The 20,300-nt window shown below is 38.9% G+C and overlaps 1 protein-coding gene across 3 annotated transcripts in view; it reads left to right on the top strand.

Annotated features, from left to right (window-relative positions):
- Positions 1–20,300, top strand: part of brinp1 (bone morphogenetic protein/retinoic acid inducible neural-specific 1) — a 110,666-nt gene that overhangs the window by 71,162 nt on the left and 19,204 nt on the right. For all 3 annotated transcript variants that reach the window (XM_022204150.2, XM_051938298.1, XM_022204142.2), the window contains one exon: positions 6,677–6,782. In XM_022204150.2, coding sequence (XP_022059842.1) covers positions 6,677–6,782 — 106 coding nt within the window. The remainder of the gene's footprint in view (positions 1–6,676; positions 6,783–20,300) is intronic.

The raw sequence follows: 20,300 nt of genomic DNA, 5'->3' as shown, positions 1-20,300 counted from the left end.
CGAAAAAAAATACAAGAAGCAGAGCACCTTGAAATGCCTGAAAAATCTGCAAAAGGTACTGCATTGCAACATGGCATACATATATACTCTAACTGCTGAGGTTTATTATGACATTACTTGTGTTTTCTTTTCCTTCTAGACCTCTGTCGGACATTAGCCTACATTAGCTCTGGCGGCGTAGTTACTAGCATGTGTGTCACACAATTGCAGATCCTGTCAATGCTGTTTATGGTTATACATGCTTATTAAACCAATACATGTAAGTATATAGTTATTCTAGCAGTTTACTGGAAAATATTAGTGAAGAAAAAATGTAAAGAATATTGAAAACAAACAGGATTGTTGTGCCTATTTCCACTTTTATTCGAATACAAAATACATATACCCATATTTTTGTGGTCTCAACAAACAGAGGTACATATACACATACTGGGGCACATCCACATCTCCCACTGTGAACAATATCATACCTTGCTGATAGAAATAAATGACATATGGCTGTTTGTCTTTGTGTGGCTAAACTTGATTGCTGCAAGCTAGGACTCCAGTGGGGAAGGAGGGTCATTTAGGAATGAAAATAAGATACCCAATGGAGTGTTTTAATGGAAAGAAAATGTCAATTTTACGAGCGACTGTTCTCCTGCGGAAATGTGTGATTATGCAGGAAAAAGCATGATGAGGAACCGAGTGTGTGTGTGTGTGTGTGTGTGTGCTATCATGACAGTGTATGAGTGTGCATGTGACTGAGCGGCTGACTGTGTACTCTATATTCATTCATGCATGAAGTGTGCAAGCGTGCATTCCTACAGGGGGGAGTGTGCTTACTGCATCCCTCACAAGGTCACCTATCCATACAGTTACTCTGGGCAGATTTACACCAGCAATCAATATGCATATTTCCTGATGATGCTGCAGTGCTGTGGATGCTGCTAGTGCGCCGGCCGCAGCCACACAATCCCGTGTCTCATTTCAAAGTCCAGTCATGTGAGCCTCGTGTGAGGTAAGAGGAATTTAACTCGTACACAATATGACCCAGATTTCTGTCGACTGCAGTAGCCAAGTTTGGAGCAGTTTACATCCAATTTGCATTTGCCACAAGCAAGCATGACAGATTTTATATGCAGTGTTACTTGAGTTAAAACACTTGAGGGTGCCACGGTTATAATTAGAAATATCCCAAAGTCGATAATTTTCTCACCATCACTTAAAACTAATGAGTTAGATTAACAATGACTTTAGCACTTGACAGATTTGTCTGTTTGAATATTCATACAAAGAATGTTACAGATATTCAAGAGAAATGTACTACTGCACATAAGATATGATTTTCTCATCCCTCCAAAGTGTCTTACAGGAACACTGCAGCCACGTATAATATGATAGGAACAAGACAGGAAAAAAAAGCAGTCCTCTGAGAGCTTCCACTGCGAAGCTTGGAGAATAACTGAGGAGCAAGTCTCTTCATTTCTATGTAGCCATAAATAGCAAGTCATTAAGAAAATGGCAGGTGATGGGCAGATTACGAAGGCTCAGCAGAGGAGATGTGTAATGAAGACAGTTGAACCTTACAGTATTCTCTGCTGTCCCATTCACCCATCTTATTGCCTTCATCCCTTGTTTTCCTTATCTCACGTAGCTTCAAACCACCTTTTAATTCTCCCCGGTCTTTCAAGTTGAAATGCAGATTCGCACAATGTGAGGTTTGGTTTCAGAGGGTACATACCTCTGAGTTTGAGAAATAGAAAAGAGAACACACCGACTAGTTTCAGGAATCAGAAATAATGAGAGCGCCATATGCTGTCATAATTTTAATGAACTTTGTGAAAGTGGTTTTACTGCACATTGAAAGAGTCAATACACATTGAAGGGTGATTTCTAACGGATGAGATTTCTCTGTTCTTGTAGAGCTGCAGTGCAAATGTAAAACTAATACTGATTAAGCCTCGAGAGGGAGAGATGTTTGATTTTATTCCATGTAACTTATCCAACTGAAAACATAAGGCCTATATGTGTGTATTCTCTATTGATCCATGGAGAGAAATAAAAAAGTCTGTTCAGCAATTACATGTGAATGATTAAACACTTACTGATTTAGACACCGTTGGAAGAAATTGATCAAACTTTTAGCAATCTTTAATTGAAATGAAAATTGTCTAATTCCTAAAGACTCTAATTCAGCGTGACAAAGTGGGTTTTTACTGAAGATTTTCTCAGTTTTATTCCAGATATTTTACAGTGCCCAAGTCTATTTTGCAATTACTCTCCTTAGAATATTTAAATTGCATACAGTGTTCTGTCATGAGCTGACCTTTGCCTCCCATGTTAACTGCTGGATGTTCCTCTTTGTATTTAAGGAATTAAAAATCCTAAGGAGGTTTTTAATTGGTGCAGGCAGGTGCATTAAAAAGGTCAGCTAAAGAAGTGAACTGAATTTTGGCATCAAATCTAAGATAAATAGAGCATAGAGTACACGCTGCATGTATTTTTGTTACAGGTGCCTAATTAGAGTGGGGCAACTGCAATCTAATAAAGTGCGAAACTTGAGCTTATTTTATCACATTTATAATTCATAAGCACACTGCTTGAGATGTAAACATGAAACCAAAAACTGTCAAATATGCTTGAGGTCAAAATGTTTGCTGGCATATTTAGTCACTGATTATGCATGTAAATGGCAAAGACAAGCTCATATGTAATTCAGCTTTGAAAAAAAAGAAGCAATAAAATTTAGTCCTAACACACACACACACACACACCGAACCACACACATCCAGTTCCCACACATCCTCCCACACACACCTGATGCACTGCAGCTGCATTGTATGTATGTCACCAGGATGATTTTTGCATTTTGAAAAACAAAGAAGTTTGCACAGAGTGGAAACTTAGTTTTCCAGCATTTTGGTGCTTGGGGAATAGTGGATGTGCAAATACAAAAAAAAGGAGAAACCTAGGATCTCATGTGCATCATCTCTTATTTACTCGGTTAGATGATTTTCTTGATGACAGATGACAATTAGAGAGGATGTTCCAGAACCGTGGTTTCTGACTGTGGGCTGTGATACAGCCCGGGCCCAGTGGGATTCCACTGTTGTGTTCTGCTTAATAATCCAAATCCTCTAAGTCCCCCTCGGCCCACTTCAGTCCTTTGATTGCTCCTTGTATTTTTATTACGTTATACTCTATTTTCATAATCTGGTGCACAGCACTCTTATGGTGTGTGGTGCAGAGAAAGAAAAGAGAGAGCCTAACAAGTACTGCACGCAGCTTTCCTGAGGTCATTCAGATTACAAGGGTCAGTCTCTAATCCATAAAGCTGGGTATGTCTGCTCTTAATTTGGAATATAAAATTCTTGGAGAGAATAAAACTGCATGTTAAACTAGCTGCGGCAAACCATGCTCATGTTTATGCACATGATTTGTGTGTAGCTATGTAAATATTCCTCAGCTCGCTCTTGCAGCCGCCTGCGTCTCCACCTGCAGAAATGTCCGTAGGTGACAGAGGACAGATATTCGCTTTGCTCTGTCGCCATGGATCATGCAACACAACCTTTTGAGGGAGGCAATTCATTTGGTGATAAGCACAACAAAAGGCAGGAAAAAGTGCACTGTCAGCAGCCATCAAGATGGTAGAGTGTGATTGGCAAGTCTGGTTCTGTAATCAATCTGCCCATGTACCTTATGCAAGTCCATGAAGTGCATTTCAAAGCCCGACGCTTGGCTGGAAGAACATAAAGAAGGAAACCTGCTTCGAAATTGTTGACCGCGTAGATGAAAACTGCAGTAAAGAAGATCATTAATGTCTCTATTTTTTATGAAAAATGGATTCAGTTTCACTGAAGTCAGGAAATTTGACTAAATGTGACCTGACATAGCCCTCTTCAATGTGAGAGCGGTGAGCTACATGTTATACAACAGCTGCTATATTTTCTTTTCCCAAGCTTTCTCATGCAAATGAATTGACTTTACCTCACCTCACTGGACATAAAGGTTCAAATCAACTGAGAAAAACATGTAATCTTACCTTACCTTAATGTTGATTGTTATTTGGATTGTAGTATTCACCAACAGAATAAACAGCAGGTGCTACACTTTATCAGCTATAATTTGTAGTTTGTGTGTTGAAGGAAAACAGGCTTAACAACTGCAAAGTGTACGGAAATTGCACTGACATCATTCTATATAAATAGGTTATATTGTGAAATATTTCTCCACAAGAAGGTTTGTCTGACATTCCATTTTGTATTTCTTGTTAGTTATTAAATGTGTATTTTAGAGAAATTCTCGCCTTGCAACAGTAATATATTGTACCATATTGATACTTTCAATTCATCAAGCTAAGATTAAAGGCCATAGTTGGCTCAGTGCAGTGAGTTCAGATGTCCCCTAACAATAAAAAGTGATTAAGAAATACTTTCAGTTATTACAGCTCTGTAGTGCCCTAAGATAATAGAAATGAATGTAGCAGGATTTATACAAGAACATATTGATTTAATGTGAAGATTATATAGTTCCCCAAGACAGTCTGTCTCTCTGTCTATTCAACACTCCCACACCGTACACCCCACACACAAACACACACGCACACGCTCGCATACACGCACACCAACACACAGCCTGATGCCAAGGGTAAGATATACATCTGTCTAATTTCTTGCTTGTCAGCCCACCATCTGGTACAGTATCAACATTAAAGACAGGAAAAATTGTATCACACTGTCAATCACGCACATACACACACTCATGAAAAAGATATTTACTGAGGCCGTATGTGGGGGACATCACACACACAAATTACTATTTTTGATTCATCTATCAGTGTCGTGTTTTTTTTTTTTTTGCCAGGTTCAGTGTGATTATACAGCTGAAGTCCTCTCTCAAGACCCCAACTGAGGTTTCAGTCTATTTATGAGTTGTCATTTGAAACAGTGGAAGATAGTCAGTGTGAAAGAATGTACATGTGATTTAAATGGTAAAATGTCTTTACTTATATATAACCTTAGCTAGGTTCTACTATACACCTCAGTCGCACACTCCATTGGCAACAAATTTTGGATTGCAGTGTGCCCGGCACTTTGGCGCATGGCGGGGATCGAACCGGCAACTTTCTGATTAGAGGACAGCCCACTCTACTTTTAAAAGCTGAAAAAATGATCAACAATCATCAGTTGACATATCCCTAAGGAATCCCAGCTTTCCGAATCTCATCAATATGAAGGCATCTGAACATAGAAAGATTAAAAAAAATGTTTCAAATTGGTATTATGCGGTGATTTATTTTTAATTTACTTTAAAGATTATCTGGATTATTTTTTCTATCCCCACTCGCATTTGTGGGATTTGACCTTCTAATCTAAGAAAAGACTCCATTAACTACTTGCGTGTAAAAGAAGTTACTTACAGTCACAAAGCCACAGAGAAAGACCACCTGTCTGTTCAGTTGAATTCAAATTACAGCCTGTTATCTTTGAAGTATCAAACGGCAGAGACAAGCGGACTTCGGTAAAGATGGTGGAGCACTGTTTTCAACTGTTTGCAAAAAAAAAAAGTCACTATTGTTTTATTTTGTTCTTAATGTTTGGGTCTTTTTTCTGCTCCTCTCAAATGACCAATGAATCTGTTTTCATCAACACTGAATGAAGCACACATTGGTCATCTTTTATTATTGACTCACAGTCTTATTTTTTTCTTATGGGCATTTGTATTCAGTAAAGACCCTCCTGAGAGAGAGAGAGAGGGGAAAAAAAAGATAAACACTTGAGGATTTGGGCGAGATTCATCTTTTCTCTCCCTTAATCTCCTTTGCTGAGTACTCTCTCATTTGGCTCTTGGAACACTGTAAAATCACTATTAGGAGCTAGTTGAAGAAGACGCTAATGAGCAAAGGCAAAGGCATTTCTCTTACTTCCTTTCTTTTCAAGTGCAACCTCTTCAAGGTCTCAGATGTGGAGGCCATATGTTTTAAAGCAGCCTCTTCACATCTGAATAGCATCATTATTTCTTTTGACGGTGGGTAGGGGGGTGGGCAAAGAGAACCACTGCTATTGTCTCAGTGCTATTGTTTGGGGCAGAGCGAGCACATAGTTCAAGAAAGAAGGAAAGAAAGAAAATGGCCAGTAATGCTCCTATCTTTCAAAAAAAACCTTTTAAGTTACTCCAAAGGAAGCTGCGTCCTTGTAATAAGCTGAACATATCAGCAGCTGCTACATCAAAAATGCCCTCTGTAAAGGTGTTGTTTTAAAATTAAATTAAGACCTCTTTTGAGCATTGAGTGAATTAGCCCTCACATTATGGCAGGTTATAGAAATGATCACGGATCGTGTCTTGTGTGAGAGCCTGTCTCAATAAATTATGTACTGCTGTGTCACTTTTTATTTATCCATGTGCCACGGAGTCTTTATATACTGGTGTGGACGCAGCACAGTTAGCTTACACGAAAGTCTTAGTTACGCAGAAAGGCAAATTGTGTAATGACTGTGACATTATTATATTTTTGGTTGTAAAGCAATGTAACAGAAATGCATCACAACACAGTACTGGGAGAAATGTGACACACAGACATACAAGTGGTCGCTGCATCATGTACAAAACATATTGGCAGATGCTGGCATCCACATCTACAAATTTGCACTTTCCTTCCAATGCAGCTTTCATTTGAGTCCTAATTCTCTTGCAGGTGACAGAGACACGGACGGGGCCACTGGGATGCAGTAGCTATGACAATCTGGACTCAGTTAGCTCAATCCTCCTGCAGAGCCCTGAGAGCAAGCTTCATCTGCAAGGTAAACAAATCAAGTATACCCACATGCTTCCCCAGGATGCCGGACATCACAGGGAAGCGGGGTCAAAATCGATGTCAGCGGTGAAAAATGGAAGCGAATCTATAGCCATACATGAAATGCTCAACCTGTGAATGAAGGAAACAGTTTGTGCTGTCTGAAAAACTGAATGTCAATGCATTTTTTAATTGGGGCTGGGATTGTGAAAGATTTTCCCCTCAATCCCCCTCTGGGGATTGCTATGTGATTTTCTGGTTATAGATGTCTGCTCATGTTCTAATTTGATTGTGTTCTTAAGTCTGTTTTAAAGCGTTGATCAAAGACGGGCCTAAATTCAAAAACAGTTGCTTGAACTGTGCAAACTAGTCAGTCGTGACAGCAGAAACTAGTGTTCTGCAAGCAGGTACAATGCACAGTCATACAAACAAAAATATGTGTATTTTTATCAGCGTGTTAGAGCTCAGAATATGTATACTCAATAAGCATTCATAAGTCACTTTCATCAGGTTTTCTCAATATTAGAAACACTGCTTGTACTTTACTCTCAATCTATAGATGGACACAAATAGCAACGTCTACCCATTAGCGGTTATGCTCTTTTAAGTGAAAACATTTACGTCTTAAACACTGATACGAGTAGTAATTAGCCTAAGAGAAGGGATTATACGCAGCGACAGTCACCCTGGGGAAAAAGAATGATGAAAGACTGCGTAAGTGTGGTCAAGTGTTTAAGAAGAGTGATTGCTTCTTTGATATATTTGAGTTTACGCAGGTTATTAAAACCGGTTTGAGCATCACAGAGGCTTATTTTCAATCCACACACCTCCCCCTTCCTCTCTGAAGGGATCATTACTCGTCTTCTAAAAATCAGAGAACTAAGTGGTTTGTCAAAGAAACACTTTTAAGTCTTCCACTGTCACTTATTCAAAGCACTCTATAGGTTTTGGGAAAAGCTTTATTGCCGTGCACTAAATGTATTAGCCTTGTGCTTTGAAGACTGTTTTGTCACCCAATTGATAGATGACAGGCCTGGCGAAAGATTCTTTCTTTTGGCTCAATAATAACCCCAACAGAAAATGGAAAGCTCTTCCTATTGGTTTCTGGCTTAGGGTTTTTTGTATTAAGCCAAAATTCTGTTAGCGTGTGTTTAAGTGTTTTGTATGTGGGTGAATGATGAGGAGGGGGTTGTTGAGAGTTTGCCTAAAGATGTGTTCTCTTTAAGAGCAATTATCGTTTCGGCCTTTAATTAGGAAGACGTCTGATGGTGTAAGTTCTTCAACAATCATAGAGCTCTTCAAAGTGATGGCACTTCACACAGCCCATGAAGAGACATGTACTCACTGGAGAGCTTTTAAGGTCTACGCCACTCCAATGTATTTATAATGAGATCCAATCATTTAATTCACCCTACAGTTTCCATTCTGTCACAAACACAAGTGTAATGCTGAATCTTTTTATTTTATTCCTTCATGAGACACGTTTCTCTCAGAACAAAGTAGCCATGTTCATTCGCAAAGAGTGAGTCCTCTTATGTATAGAAAATTGGCCGAGGTTAAACTTTTCATTCACATTTGGCACAGGTTTTCGTCCCATTGGCAGGAATAACGGTTTTGATATTTACTATTGTTCCCATGCAATTCAGTGAGCTTCAGAATAAAATGATTTTTTTCTGACTCGAGTGGGAAGTCCATTATGAAGCTGTTCCTTTTTATTCTTGATCACAGGGGTTTTTTTTCCTCTTTTTGAAAAACATGCACTTATATTAAGATGGATGAAGTCATGTCCGCAGCCCATTTTTCTTGTGTATTAACAAACACATGCAGATGACAGGATGAGAGCAGAGATGGCCTTTACTTTGATACATTTCTCAGTGCTCCCTGCATCTAACAATATTCGAAAAATCAAAAGATCTCAGCCCTAAAACACTGACAGGTATGGTGTTTAAATTGTCGGACTGTCCTTATGGATAACACTCACAGCTGTGGAAGGCACAGCTTTGTGCTTTGAAAGTAAGGAGGAAAACATATTGTAATATGCAGAATGATACTCCTAATTCTTCAGTTAAGAAGAATTCTGAAAGAAACAGTAATGCAATAGGAAGATCAACAACAATAAAACAAACAGTCATTGTAGAGAAATGTATTAGCATTACTCTTGCTTTGGCATTGATGGGTGGCTACTGTGACTACGAGGGTGCTAGCAGGTGCTTTCTTGTCGATAAGGCATCAGATCAGACAAGGTGTCTGTGTGTTGTTGAGGACATCGACAAATAGTGTATTTTATTGTTTAATTAGGAAGAGTTACAGACAAAACTCACACTTGTGGAGAGCACATTAAAAGTCAACAAGATACTGAAATGTACACAGCATATTTAGCTATTGAGCTATACTGTAAATGATGAACATGTGCTATGTCACTTTTAACAATTGGTGTTTCTATTATGTGTGTTTTAACCATCTGAACTCCAACACTTGTGAACTTTATGGGGTATTTTTGGCTGTCCCGTCACATTTCCCTTCACTGTGGGCTCGTTTTTACAGCAGTATGAAGTCCTGCCCATTTATGGGGACAACACAGCAAAGCGTAGAAGTAGAGAAAACTCCAAAATGTCTTCTATGTTACAGTTCTACCATAAATCATGGCAAACAAACAAAAAAACTGAAGTAGAGATTCATCATTTTAATTAAAGTGAAGCCTGAAATCAACACGTACAACATTTTCCCAGGAATAGAGACTCTATATACTATACAAATGTCACCACTTACATTTTCAATTTGTGCCCTACCCGCCTATCTGATGTGTTTAAACATTGCCTGCAGTTCAACCAACCTGAGATGACAGTTTGTTACGATATTGTTGTCAGTCTCAGCTTCATAGTTGTTCTGAGGAGCACATCATTTTCCATTTTTAACAAAATCTGTTTCGATTAAGCACGTTCTTTTTGGCAAAATTTTAAATGAGAGCCATGAAAATAAATAAGCAAATAATTGGGGACATAATGGGTTTTGTAAGGTAAGCTTTTCCTGATTGAACAGTATGTTACAGATCTGAAAGTTGAAAAGATTGCAATTCGTAATGTTTTCCTGCTTCTGGCTCTGAAAAGTGGTGAAGTTTTGGTGATTTTTGAAAAGATAACCCAACAGTGGGTGTTAGGGTTCCGGTGTATTTAAACCAACAATATCCGTGTAATACAACAGCAGAGGTGCATTTGAATGACCAAAGACGTATTTGGTGAAGGACAGCTGACACACAGAACTGACTGTGGCCTCGACTGCTGGTGGATACTAATAAGTCACTACATAACTAGACTGTCTCTGCCACACGGTGGGTAGAACGCTGCTTTTAAAGGGATGAGAACAGCTGATATGAGTCGGAATGACTGAATCCAGCCTCCAGCCATGCCCCAATAAAGACAATGATAATGTATGTATGATAATGGACTCTCCAAACCCCACACTGCCATCAAGCCTGCCATAGGTATTCAGCAGAGATAACACAAGAGTTCTGCTGCACATTACATTCCTGGAACCAAAAAGGTCCCGTGTTACAATTGCTTCTATTTTTCTGCTGGGCATCGACTCAAAGTGATGACATGTTTATTAAAAAGAAAAAGAAAAAAAGGAAGTGACACCTGTTTAATTAGGAGAAACACATACACACAACGCAAAACAGTATAAAGAGCCTCCTCAGTAGAATGTTTTTAACTGTGCTTAGAAAATTTAAACATGTACAAGTTAATGCATGAGCAATTTGGACCAACCTGTGAGCCTCAAAGTGGTTCCAAAGCAGCTCAATCGCCTTGTATTCAGACAAAAAGATTTACGGTATCCCTTGACTGGTCTTTTACACTCAGAGCCCAAAAAAATAACAGCTTTGACAGCATTATCCTCTTTTGACAATGCACCATAAATGGACTCCGCAGACTATCCCCCCGAGGAGGATGACATTGGCTCAGCCCAGAACTACTCTAATAAGCACTAGCAGCTCTCAGCACATCTAATGAACACCCACCATGTGTCTCATTTACAAATGCCTATTGACCTTTTATCAGACAATTAGCTAAAATGCTAACTTTTGGCATTTAAACTGTGGGGAGGAGTCACATCTGGCCAAAGTGGAACATCACAGATCACTGCCAGCACTATCTAACAGGAAAATATGCACTTCATGCGGTGTGCTGGTTCAAATACAGTTTTGGATTAAACAGTCGTCACTGAACACACAGTATTTCTAGACTGTGTGTTTAGAAGTCTTGCTAAGCACAAAAAGAAGATTTACCACTTAAGGTTTTCTGTTTACTCAGCTCATACAAGTGTGGTTGAAATGTGCAGATATGGCTTTTAGGACAAAAGATGAGGTTTAAATAAACACAATGAACTTTTACAAAAGGGCAAAAGTCAAAGCCACCTCAGTATATTGAAGCTTTTGTGTGTTAAATACAAACTGAAGGGACAAGTAGACTTTTCTGATGTGCTACACACTTAACTATGACACAATCAGATTTTTTTTGATGTAGAAAATAATCATACACATCTTCAAGGCCTATATGTAATGTGTAGGGAAGGGTGATCAACACAGCTACAGAAGTCCTTCAAAATGATTTGAAAGCTTTATGAAAGCAGCTAGTTCAAGAGTTGAAATCCACATTGCGGATAAAGGAGCGGACACATACATTCATGCTACATTCATGCATTTGCAGAGGAAAATAAAAAAAATACCTCCAGGCAATGAATGAAATATTTAAGGTCAAGTTAATAGAGCATGACGAAAAATAGATTCTCTACTATAGTGTGCATTCGCTTTACTTGCTGGGTTTTTCAGGTGCCTTTAAAATGGAGGTTCATGCTATTTTGATGGAGATGCATTTTTCCTTTTTCTGTTCACGGAATTTTTGCTTAAAAGAACCTGTGTGCAGAACTTAGTGGCATCATGGATCGGGATTTAAACAATGGTATCTCCCTTTTAAAATGTGTGGGAGAACCTCCAGCGGTCGTCTCTTCAATGCAAAAACATGAAACGTCTTCTGTTGAGTTTGGTTCGTCCACTCTGGGCTACGGTAGGAAGATGTTGGCAAAACATGGTGGGTGCTGTGGAAAACCACCCACTTGCTATGAAGATAAGAAGGGCTCACTCTAAGCTGATGAAACACAATAATTTATAATGACAGGTGATTATTTCTAAAGAAAACATAACCTAAATTCCATTTCTGCTGATAGATTTCCCCTTAAATCCCACACACTGATCCTTTAAAGTGAATGCATTTGCTATTTCTTGCTTCTTGTCTGTCGTTTTCTTTTTATTCTGTGTTTGCTCCTTCTTGCTATGTGGATTTATGGAGTAGTCACAGACCCGACTTGAATGAATGACCTCAGCGTGAACCTTACAGATTTCGACGCTCACTTTGACTGCTGTGTGAGCCTGATCTTTTGAATTGCCTGTTCAACACAGAACAGCACGTATCTTCCCTGTCCTGTGTAATCTGTCTACACATTTGGCCATTTTTATATGTTCCACTGCACCTTGTGTATTCAGTTGGAAAGGATTTTTATTTAAACTTATTCAGTGAAATGACAGTTTTCAGTTAATAGAGTTGGTGGATGGATTACATTCAGGTTTCGATGTTTATTTATAGTTTTTATTAAAGCAGCACATTTGTGGACTGTCTTGGGATTGACAGAGGGGTGTAAGAGGTAAACTGTGAATTAACTACCCTAAACAGAGACTGGGGCACGCGGCAAGAGTCTTGTGTGATGTTACGCAAAACACATTAGTTAAGGTTAGAATAAGACCGCCTTTTTTATTGAATGTAAATGGGCACATTTCGTCTTGTTGTAAATGATCTTTCCCAAACCTTATTGAAGTGCTGTGAGTACTAATACACAGCTATTAATCATGCAATAATAGCTTAGTTACTATAGTGGATTTTGTACTGCAAAAATACATTGTCAGTAAGCTTATTATCAGTGAAACACCCAGCGTCAATGAATCTGTAAATTGCAACTAACAAAAATCACAATCAGGCCGCAGTTGAAGACGTATTTGCTTTTGTAATTTAGTGGGGGAAAAAAGATTCATAGATTTTTACTAGGATTGCATTCCAACCCTAGTATTTCAGTATCCTTCTTGCTCTGCTATATTCACCCTGAAGTCATTCGTCTTTTTTCTCTCTCATTTGTCGTCACAGATAAACGAATCCAGCAAATAATACACACAAAAATGTGTCAGTTTTCAGCCTGAATGTGCTCCCAAACAGCAGCATGTGAGATTTACCAGTGTAGCCGCGGTACAATATAGGCTATGTGGGTGACAATAAAGTATGCAGTATCACCTGAATGATTGGTTGACCTATCCTGAATTTGAATCCTGATGAAACCATTCACAAAAAAATGGTGGCCATTCCACTTCCACTATTCAGGTTTTATTACATGTCTATGTAGTTTCTTCTGTTTACACATATTTCCTCTGCTGTCTGCACTGAGGCTGAATGTGCAAGTGTTTTTTGAAGCAGCTGTCTAAATCACCACCCGTAAAGGAATGAAGAGAGTGCAAAGAAATTTTGGAACTCTACTTTTGGAAGGTGCAGTTCCAATGTTATGCACATCTTTCTCTATTTTTTTTCCCCTGTTTGAATAATCCGCTTGATACGCCAGTGTGATGTGTGCGATTTCCCACAATCCTGGAGCCATTTCTGGTTATCCAAGATGACCCCAGTCAAGTACATTTTGTCAAGTTTCAGTTTGGTGTAACTTTATTTTTCTGTATTCTTTCTCTGCACTGCTTTACCCATCTACCCCTTAGTTAGTTAATTTCTTTTCTAACTATTTTCCTCTGTTATTTTTTGCTTTTTTTTTTAATTTTCTGCTGCTCTGCTTTTAAGTATTCTCGAGCAATCAGTACCATTTCCATTCTTTTAATATTCTGAATAGTGTAAATAGTCTAAAAATGCAAGTTTTGATTCCCTTTGTTAAATTGTTTAAAATCTATATTTATGTGTGTCATGTGTAATGACGTTATTCTGCATCCTTTTAGTAATACAAAAATGAACACACTGAAAATTAAAAGATTGCTAGATCAAGACAAGCTATTTTAATTTCTTATGAATTAAATAAAAGGATCACATTAATATGCAGAACCACATGAGTTACAACAAGGATGCAGTAATAGAAAACCCACTCCATTTCAGTCTTCTAATTAAACTTTTAATCATGTTTTTTTTTTCCTTTCTCCGTTTTATTTTTTCTCTCCAGACCTCAGCACTTTATCTACCTTGGGGCGTTCACGAAACCGCAAAACTTTGTTCAAAAATATGTACGAGAAACTGATTACAAACCGGTGATCAAACATTTTTTGCTGCTTTTTTGTGTGTGCTTTGGTGGGATTAAGTTGAGAATAACATGAGACAGCATTCTGGTTGAAATTAACAGGCAAAAAGGAATAAGCAAAGGCAGGAAATTTAGGTGTGGTCAAAAAATTTACCGGAGACACTTTCGACTGTCTATCCAAAATGACAGAATTTTCAAAAGGGAATGTTTTTTTTTTTTCTTCCCACTTCCTCACCCCTGTGGTCTGCTCTTTGTGAGCTGGTGGGGCTGCGAGCCACAGATAACACACTCCGGATATGACACTCGGTGGATATTCCCTTTGCTTTCACTTAGAGTTAGATTAGAACGTTGTAGTGAATCTGACATCAAGGGAGCTACCTATCAAAGACTGAACTCACTTCTCTCTCCTCTCTCCCACAGTTTTGCTTTGTAAAATATTTGGCAAATACACCTTGTGCTTTCTTACCTTTCCCTTTTCATGCAGCAGTTTGAATTCAAATTTGTGCATGACTTAGCAACACTTTTATCTATTAAATATAAAAGTTATTGGAAGAGGCAGTAGTTTTACAATTTTTGGCATGTTCAGCATCTGAGTGCATACTATATGTTTTCCTGGCAGTCATCTCCAGCAGAGGAGGGCATTTGGATGTGTTATGAGCAGAGACTATTCTTGGACATGCAAAATAAACTCATTGATCTAATATAAATTACATTATAAGCTTCTGATGTTTATTAACATGATATAACTGGCCTATTTTTTTGTCAGAAATTATTAACTGGGCTAAAGACAAACTCTCCCCATGTAGCAGAAGCCATAAATTTACTTAATGAGGAATCTAATGAATCCTCTGATTCACTTTTTTTTTAGAGAGCTGTGTAACTTTCATTCTCTTAAATTCGATCTGAAGGAAAGCCCCACACTATTAAGCTTTACTACTGTGGGGAATTAAATATACTTTTATTCTCCCACATTAATTTGTTCTTTATTTGTTTGTCCTCTCTTCTGGCTAAAGCTTAGAAACCTGATGATATTGGTTTTGGCTGGATTCTTCTTTTCTGCCTCCTCTGGGACCAAGATGTTTAAAAAATAATTTATTTAGGAAAGAATTTAATGAAACAGGGAATTGGCACATGATAGTTAAACGGTGAGGGTTTTCATGGTTTAGGCAAACTCTTTTTACATGGTAAGTTTCAGGTGCTAGAAAGAACGTGGTCCTATTTTTAAACCCTTTCAATAGCCTAATTTCCTGCCATCTGCTAGTATTTATTATTGATTACTTTTGAATTGGTGGGAGCAAAACAGCAGAGACTTTCTCTATATTAGACAGAGGATTGGAATATTGTTTGTGTAATTTGATATCCAACACAAACAGACAAAACATGTACTGAGGGCTGGAAATTGCAAATTGTTTACGTATAATAACTGCGCCAAAGGAAGATAAAAGGCCCTGGAACCTCCACAAGCCATTACCTTGCAAGGACCTGAACACCTCCAATATGGCTGTCATAAATTAGCACCAAAACAAAAGCAAAGTAATTTGCTTCTTTCAATCCCCACCGCATGCTTTTCTCTTTTCTCTTTCTCCAGTTTCCTCAAGAGCCTATCTTGGAAGAGCCATGAGCCTATCTTGGAAGATTTATGAATATGTTAGAATAGCCTGAGCCAACAGTTTTCAAAGTGGTGAAGTGAAAATAAATTAAACTGGCCCTGTAGGCAAGTCGTGCAGAGAGTGATGAATTAGATACTCATTGCTCTGTCGCTCGATGCCTGTCCCTCTTTTCAAGTGAAAACGCTGCAAACATTACGGGAAAGACAAACAAACATACGAATCAATTAAGTTTGTTTTCTCCTCTCTTTTTTTGGATGATTGACTTGTTGAATAATTGATTCGCAGAATAAAGTATATCAGTAAACGTAGAGTCCTCAGTTACCACAGAATGATTTACTAAAGAAAAAATATTTGATGCGAAACATGAAGCGCAAATGTTGGATGAGCACAACAGTAAACCCACTGAGGCAGTTTCATCATCTTTTCTTTTCTCAACTCAGTTCCTTTTTGTCTTGCTTTTCAGTCTCTCTGTCGTCATTTTTTTCCTCTAGCCCTACACTACAAAACTGGAAATATGTATTTCATGACGCTTAAAAACAACAACTGTGACTTAATGACAGCTTATATTGGGGCTGTATCACATGAACTGGCAGAGTGGTATATTGCACCACTTGTCAGATGGGCCCATACTTTGGTCTGAGGCTCTTTCCTTTTTGGAAACATGCATACTTTGTTGTTGCCCAGAGAACTGATAACACGGGATAATTTTCAAGGTGGATGTCTGCACAATTTTTCCCACTTCTCCCTAACACGCCGAAAGCTCAATACCTGATGAAATCTTTCCATGTTGACCTGAAGGTCAGCTTTCAATTGGAAGTGGTCAATCAAGAGTAAGTTTCCATTTGGGCCAGCATGACCATAAATCTCTTTTTTTCCTTGCTCACTCTTGCTAGCTGCAGGCTTCCATTTCTGCAAGTGCAAAGGCTTTTCTACTCTAGTCTCTTTTTTTCCCCCCTCTGCCGGGCTGACTTTTCCCTCATCAATTGATTGGGGGTTTCCTGACTTTATTTTTCCTTTTAGTATTTGGAAGGGACTTTGCCTTCAGTGCAGTAATAGGAGCTGGATTTACAAAGATTTTGTTATTAGATTAGATTTCACTTTATTGTCACTAAGTGCTAAAACAACACAATGCCGGTTAGCAGCTAACCAAAAGTGCAAAGCAGCATCAAAGTGCATTATATGCAGTCTGTTACAGTTTAAACAGAATGGACAGAGTGTTATGAAGGCATTCATGGATGAATATATAGATATATGGATATAATATAAAATATGTCATCTAAATCCACAGGTAGAGATAAATACAAGTATGAGTGACATAACAGTGTAAACAGTATTAATACTATGAGATATATGCAGTACATAGGTATATATATGTGTTAATTGTTGGCATTTAAGTGCTTAAAAGGTGTCACCTAATAATCTCTTTACTGCAAAATAAATGATGCACCCTCAACATATGTGCATTTGTATTTGCTATGCTGTTCAGCTTTGAGAAGCAGTTATATATTACTTTTCTGCATATTTTTGCTAAGAAGATACAACACGTATGTCAAAAAAGGTTAAATAATTAAACCCCCCAAAACGTCTTTCTGTTTGATCCAGTTTTAAGTTACTCTGCATGAGTTTGTCTGTAATTTGGCAGATTTCTTCCTCTATTTTTTAGCAAATTGTACAACAAATCGGTGTTTTCCTGACAAGCACATTAACATTATTAAAGGGATGTTTGATGTAATTTCAGTGATACATCTGAGCTTTTGATCTGAGATATGCACGCGGTATATTGTGACACTTTGAGGGCAGTTGTATCTTTTATAGCTGGAATGGAAATGTCAGAGCTTGTCATGTGTCTCTCCTCCCCCTCTCCAGGGTTCTTGTAAAACATGTGATTTCTGCAAGAGCCCACAAAGGGTGTGTATGTGTGTGTGTGTTTCCGTGTGTGTACGTGCATGCACATGACTGTGTGACAAGAGTACAATATCTCACCAGCCGAGGCCCACTGCTTCTGCTGTGCGGGGACACATGGCAGCACATGACGGAACAGCTTGAACCGCGCAAGTGAAGTGCACAACCAGCCAACAGCAACCACATCTCTAATTACTCGCCGAAGCCATATTCCATAACTCAACTAATATTCAGTGTGAGGGCATTTAGCAAATTCAAAATGAAAGTATAGCAGCAGGGTTGCATGGACTGCGAGGACATTATTCCTAAAAGAAAAAGAAATTACAGTGCAAATGTGCATTCGCCCTCTACTGCAGTCCTCCACAGAGGCAAAGGATGAGAGAAGTAATCGCTAAGTTACTTTTACTCTGACTCAACACGTGCGTCTGCATCCTGTGTGCAGCACAACCGACAGTAATTCAGCACCATGGATAGCTCATCTACAGCTCCAGCCTGCCTGCCCTCCTCAATCCAGCGATTGCCTCAACATGCAATTTCAGCAATTTCCTTTTTTCGAGAGGCAGTAGAAGCAAACCCTGAATGCCAAGACCATTTTTATACGTAATTTGTGCTTTTACAGTGATTGCCGCACCTGCATCCTTGCTTGCTTTTTGTGTTAAAAATACGAATAGGTGGGTTCCATCGAATCCCAAGCTATATACAGACATTGTGTGAGGCGCATTGTGGTCTCAAAGTCTTTCTGTTCCGCACAGATACACTTGGGTGTATTACATATTTATGCATATGCCGGCACTTGTATGTTAATATGTCCTAGGAAATGGGATTTCCCATTTTTCAGTTGCTTTGTTCTTTCGAGTACATAAAGTCTAAGTATTCATGTTCCAGGAAAATCCCCCCAAAAAAACTCAATAGAGGGCTCCAAGAAGAAAAGAAAAAAGTGGCTTTTTGAGATGACAATATTGGCGAAATTGTCCAAAACAATTATTCCCACACACATAAGTGCTTAAGTAAGACCTAATACAATATTTTAAGTCTACAATCCCGTTTGACAACTCAAGCTGCTGACTTCTAGACTGCTTAGAACACTTATGATAATCTACGATAATCTACTCAGCACAGACACACCGACACATTATCCATTTGAATGCTAAGTATACCTCATTCGGAACTTTAAAAAATGCTAACATATTCCGAGAGCTGAGAATAGCTAGAGTGGAACATGTTATCCTCTGTCAGGCCCAACACACACACACTGTCAGAGACCTAAAGCGCTTTATGCAAAGGAATGAAAAGTGGATAAATAGCTACTTCAGCGGCACCTTTACCTCGTAGCTGCGGAAGAGGAGCCTTTGTGTGAAATGGGCAAACACAGCAAATCTTAAAACTATATGCCCGTCCTGTATTAAGTATATCAGATCAGCAGGGAGGCTGAGCCGACCTGGAGTGTGGAGAAACGGAAAACTCTTCCAGTTCAGAGGTCTTTGGTTTTGTATCATGGCTGCAACGATAACCTCCAATGGTAATTTAATGCCGCCATTGAAGTAATGCACTTTATTGCACCAGTGGATTAAGTAATGATTATTTTGTGAAATTGCGGCCACACAATGGTCAATTAATCTTTAATGAAACTGTAGCTTATGAGGCGGAGCGTGGCATTCCAATAAGCAGGCAACTGCTTGCCAAGGCAGTTACAAGCCTCAGTTGCGGCCTACACTCCCTATCTATCACCATGTAAAAATAGAGCACTCCAGAAAGAGATATAATGAAAAGGCAAAGTCACACTTGCAGAGTCTCCTCCGTTTTCAGCATTCATGGCGTGTTTGTGGGCTTATATCCTCCAAAGTACGTGAAGGAAATATTTCAGGCTGTGATGTATGCAATGAGATTAACTGCCATTTTGGGGCGCTGTTTATTTAGAGGACGCCAGGCAGAGGGGTTGGAGGGAATTATGTGCACTGGCAGAGCATGAAGTTGGAGGTTATCAAATAGGTGCACGGAAATTCCAATATGTACCTTTCATTTCATCATTTCGTCTTTAATGATGGTAAGTGTAACTCCCTACTCCCATATCCAGTGTTTTCCTCCACAAACACCTGCCTCAAAGCCATATAAACCGCACCTTTATAGCCCAATCATTTCCAGTGTTTTCACATGTTACTGCCCTAACACAGCAAAGCCGAGTAAGTCACGAAGACAAATGTTTTTACTCTGATTAGCTTCTCATTTAATTTTTGGCCCGAGGGCTCTAATTCTCTTACTCATTCCCCACTGCACTAACAAATGTTGATGGATTTACTTTTATTGCATGACATCATTTCTGCGCCAGAGTGGGAGGACAAGACATCAAATTTCCAATACTTGAGTGCATGCTCAGTCGGGGAATGTAGAGGGGAGCAGAAGAGGTGAAGAAACAGGAATGAGGAGAGTGATTGATGGAGTGAAAGAGAGCCAAAGTATGATGGGGGAAGAGTCAAGGGGCATGTGCATGTGTGTGTGTGGTGGGAGTAGGAGTGAGTGTAATGAAGTAAGACAGTAGAGATGTGTACAGAGACAAAGTAAGAGGCAAAGAGAGAGGGAGAAGGGAGAGAACGGACAGAGGAAGAGAGTGGAAAACAAGAGATTGCAGGACTGATAGCGCTGAGCTGAATGTCAGCATCTCAAATGGTTCCTTCTACAATCTTGCAGCT

This window comes from Acanthochromis polyacanthus, chromosome 18 (genome assembly GCF_021347895.1).
Source record: "Acanthochromis polyacanthus isolate Apoly-LR-REF ecotype Palm Island chromosome 18, KAUST_Apoly_ChrSc, whole genome shotgun sequence".
Taxonomy (NCBI): Eukaryota; Metazoa; Chordata; class Actinopteri; family Pomacentridae; genus Acanthochromis; species Acanthochromis polyacanthus.
This window is presented reverse-complemented; position numbering and strand designations above follow the sequence as displayed.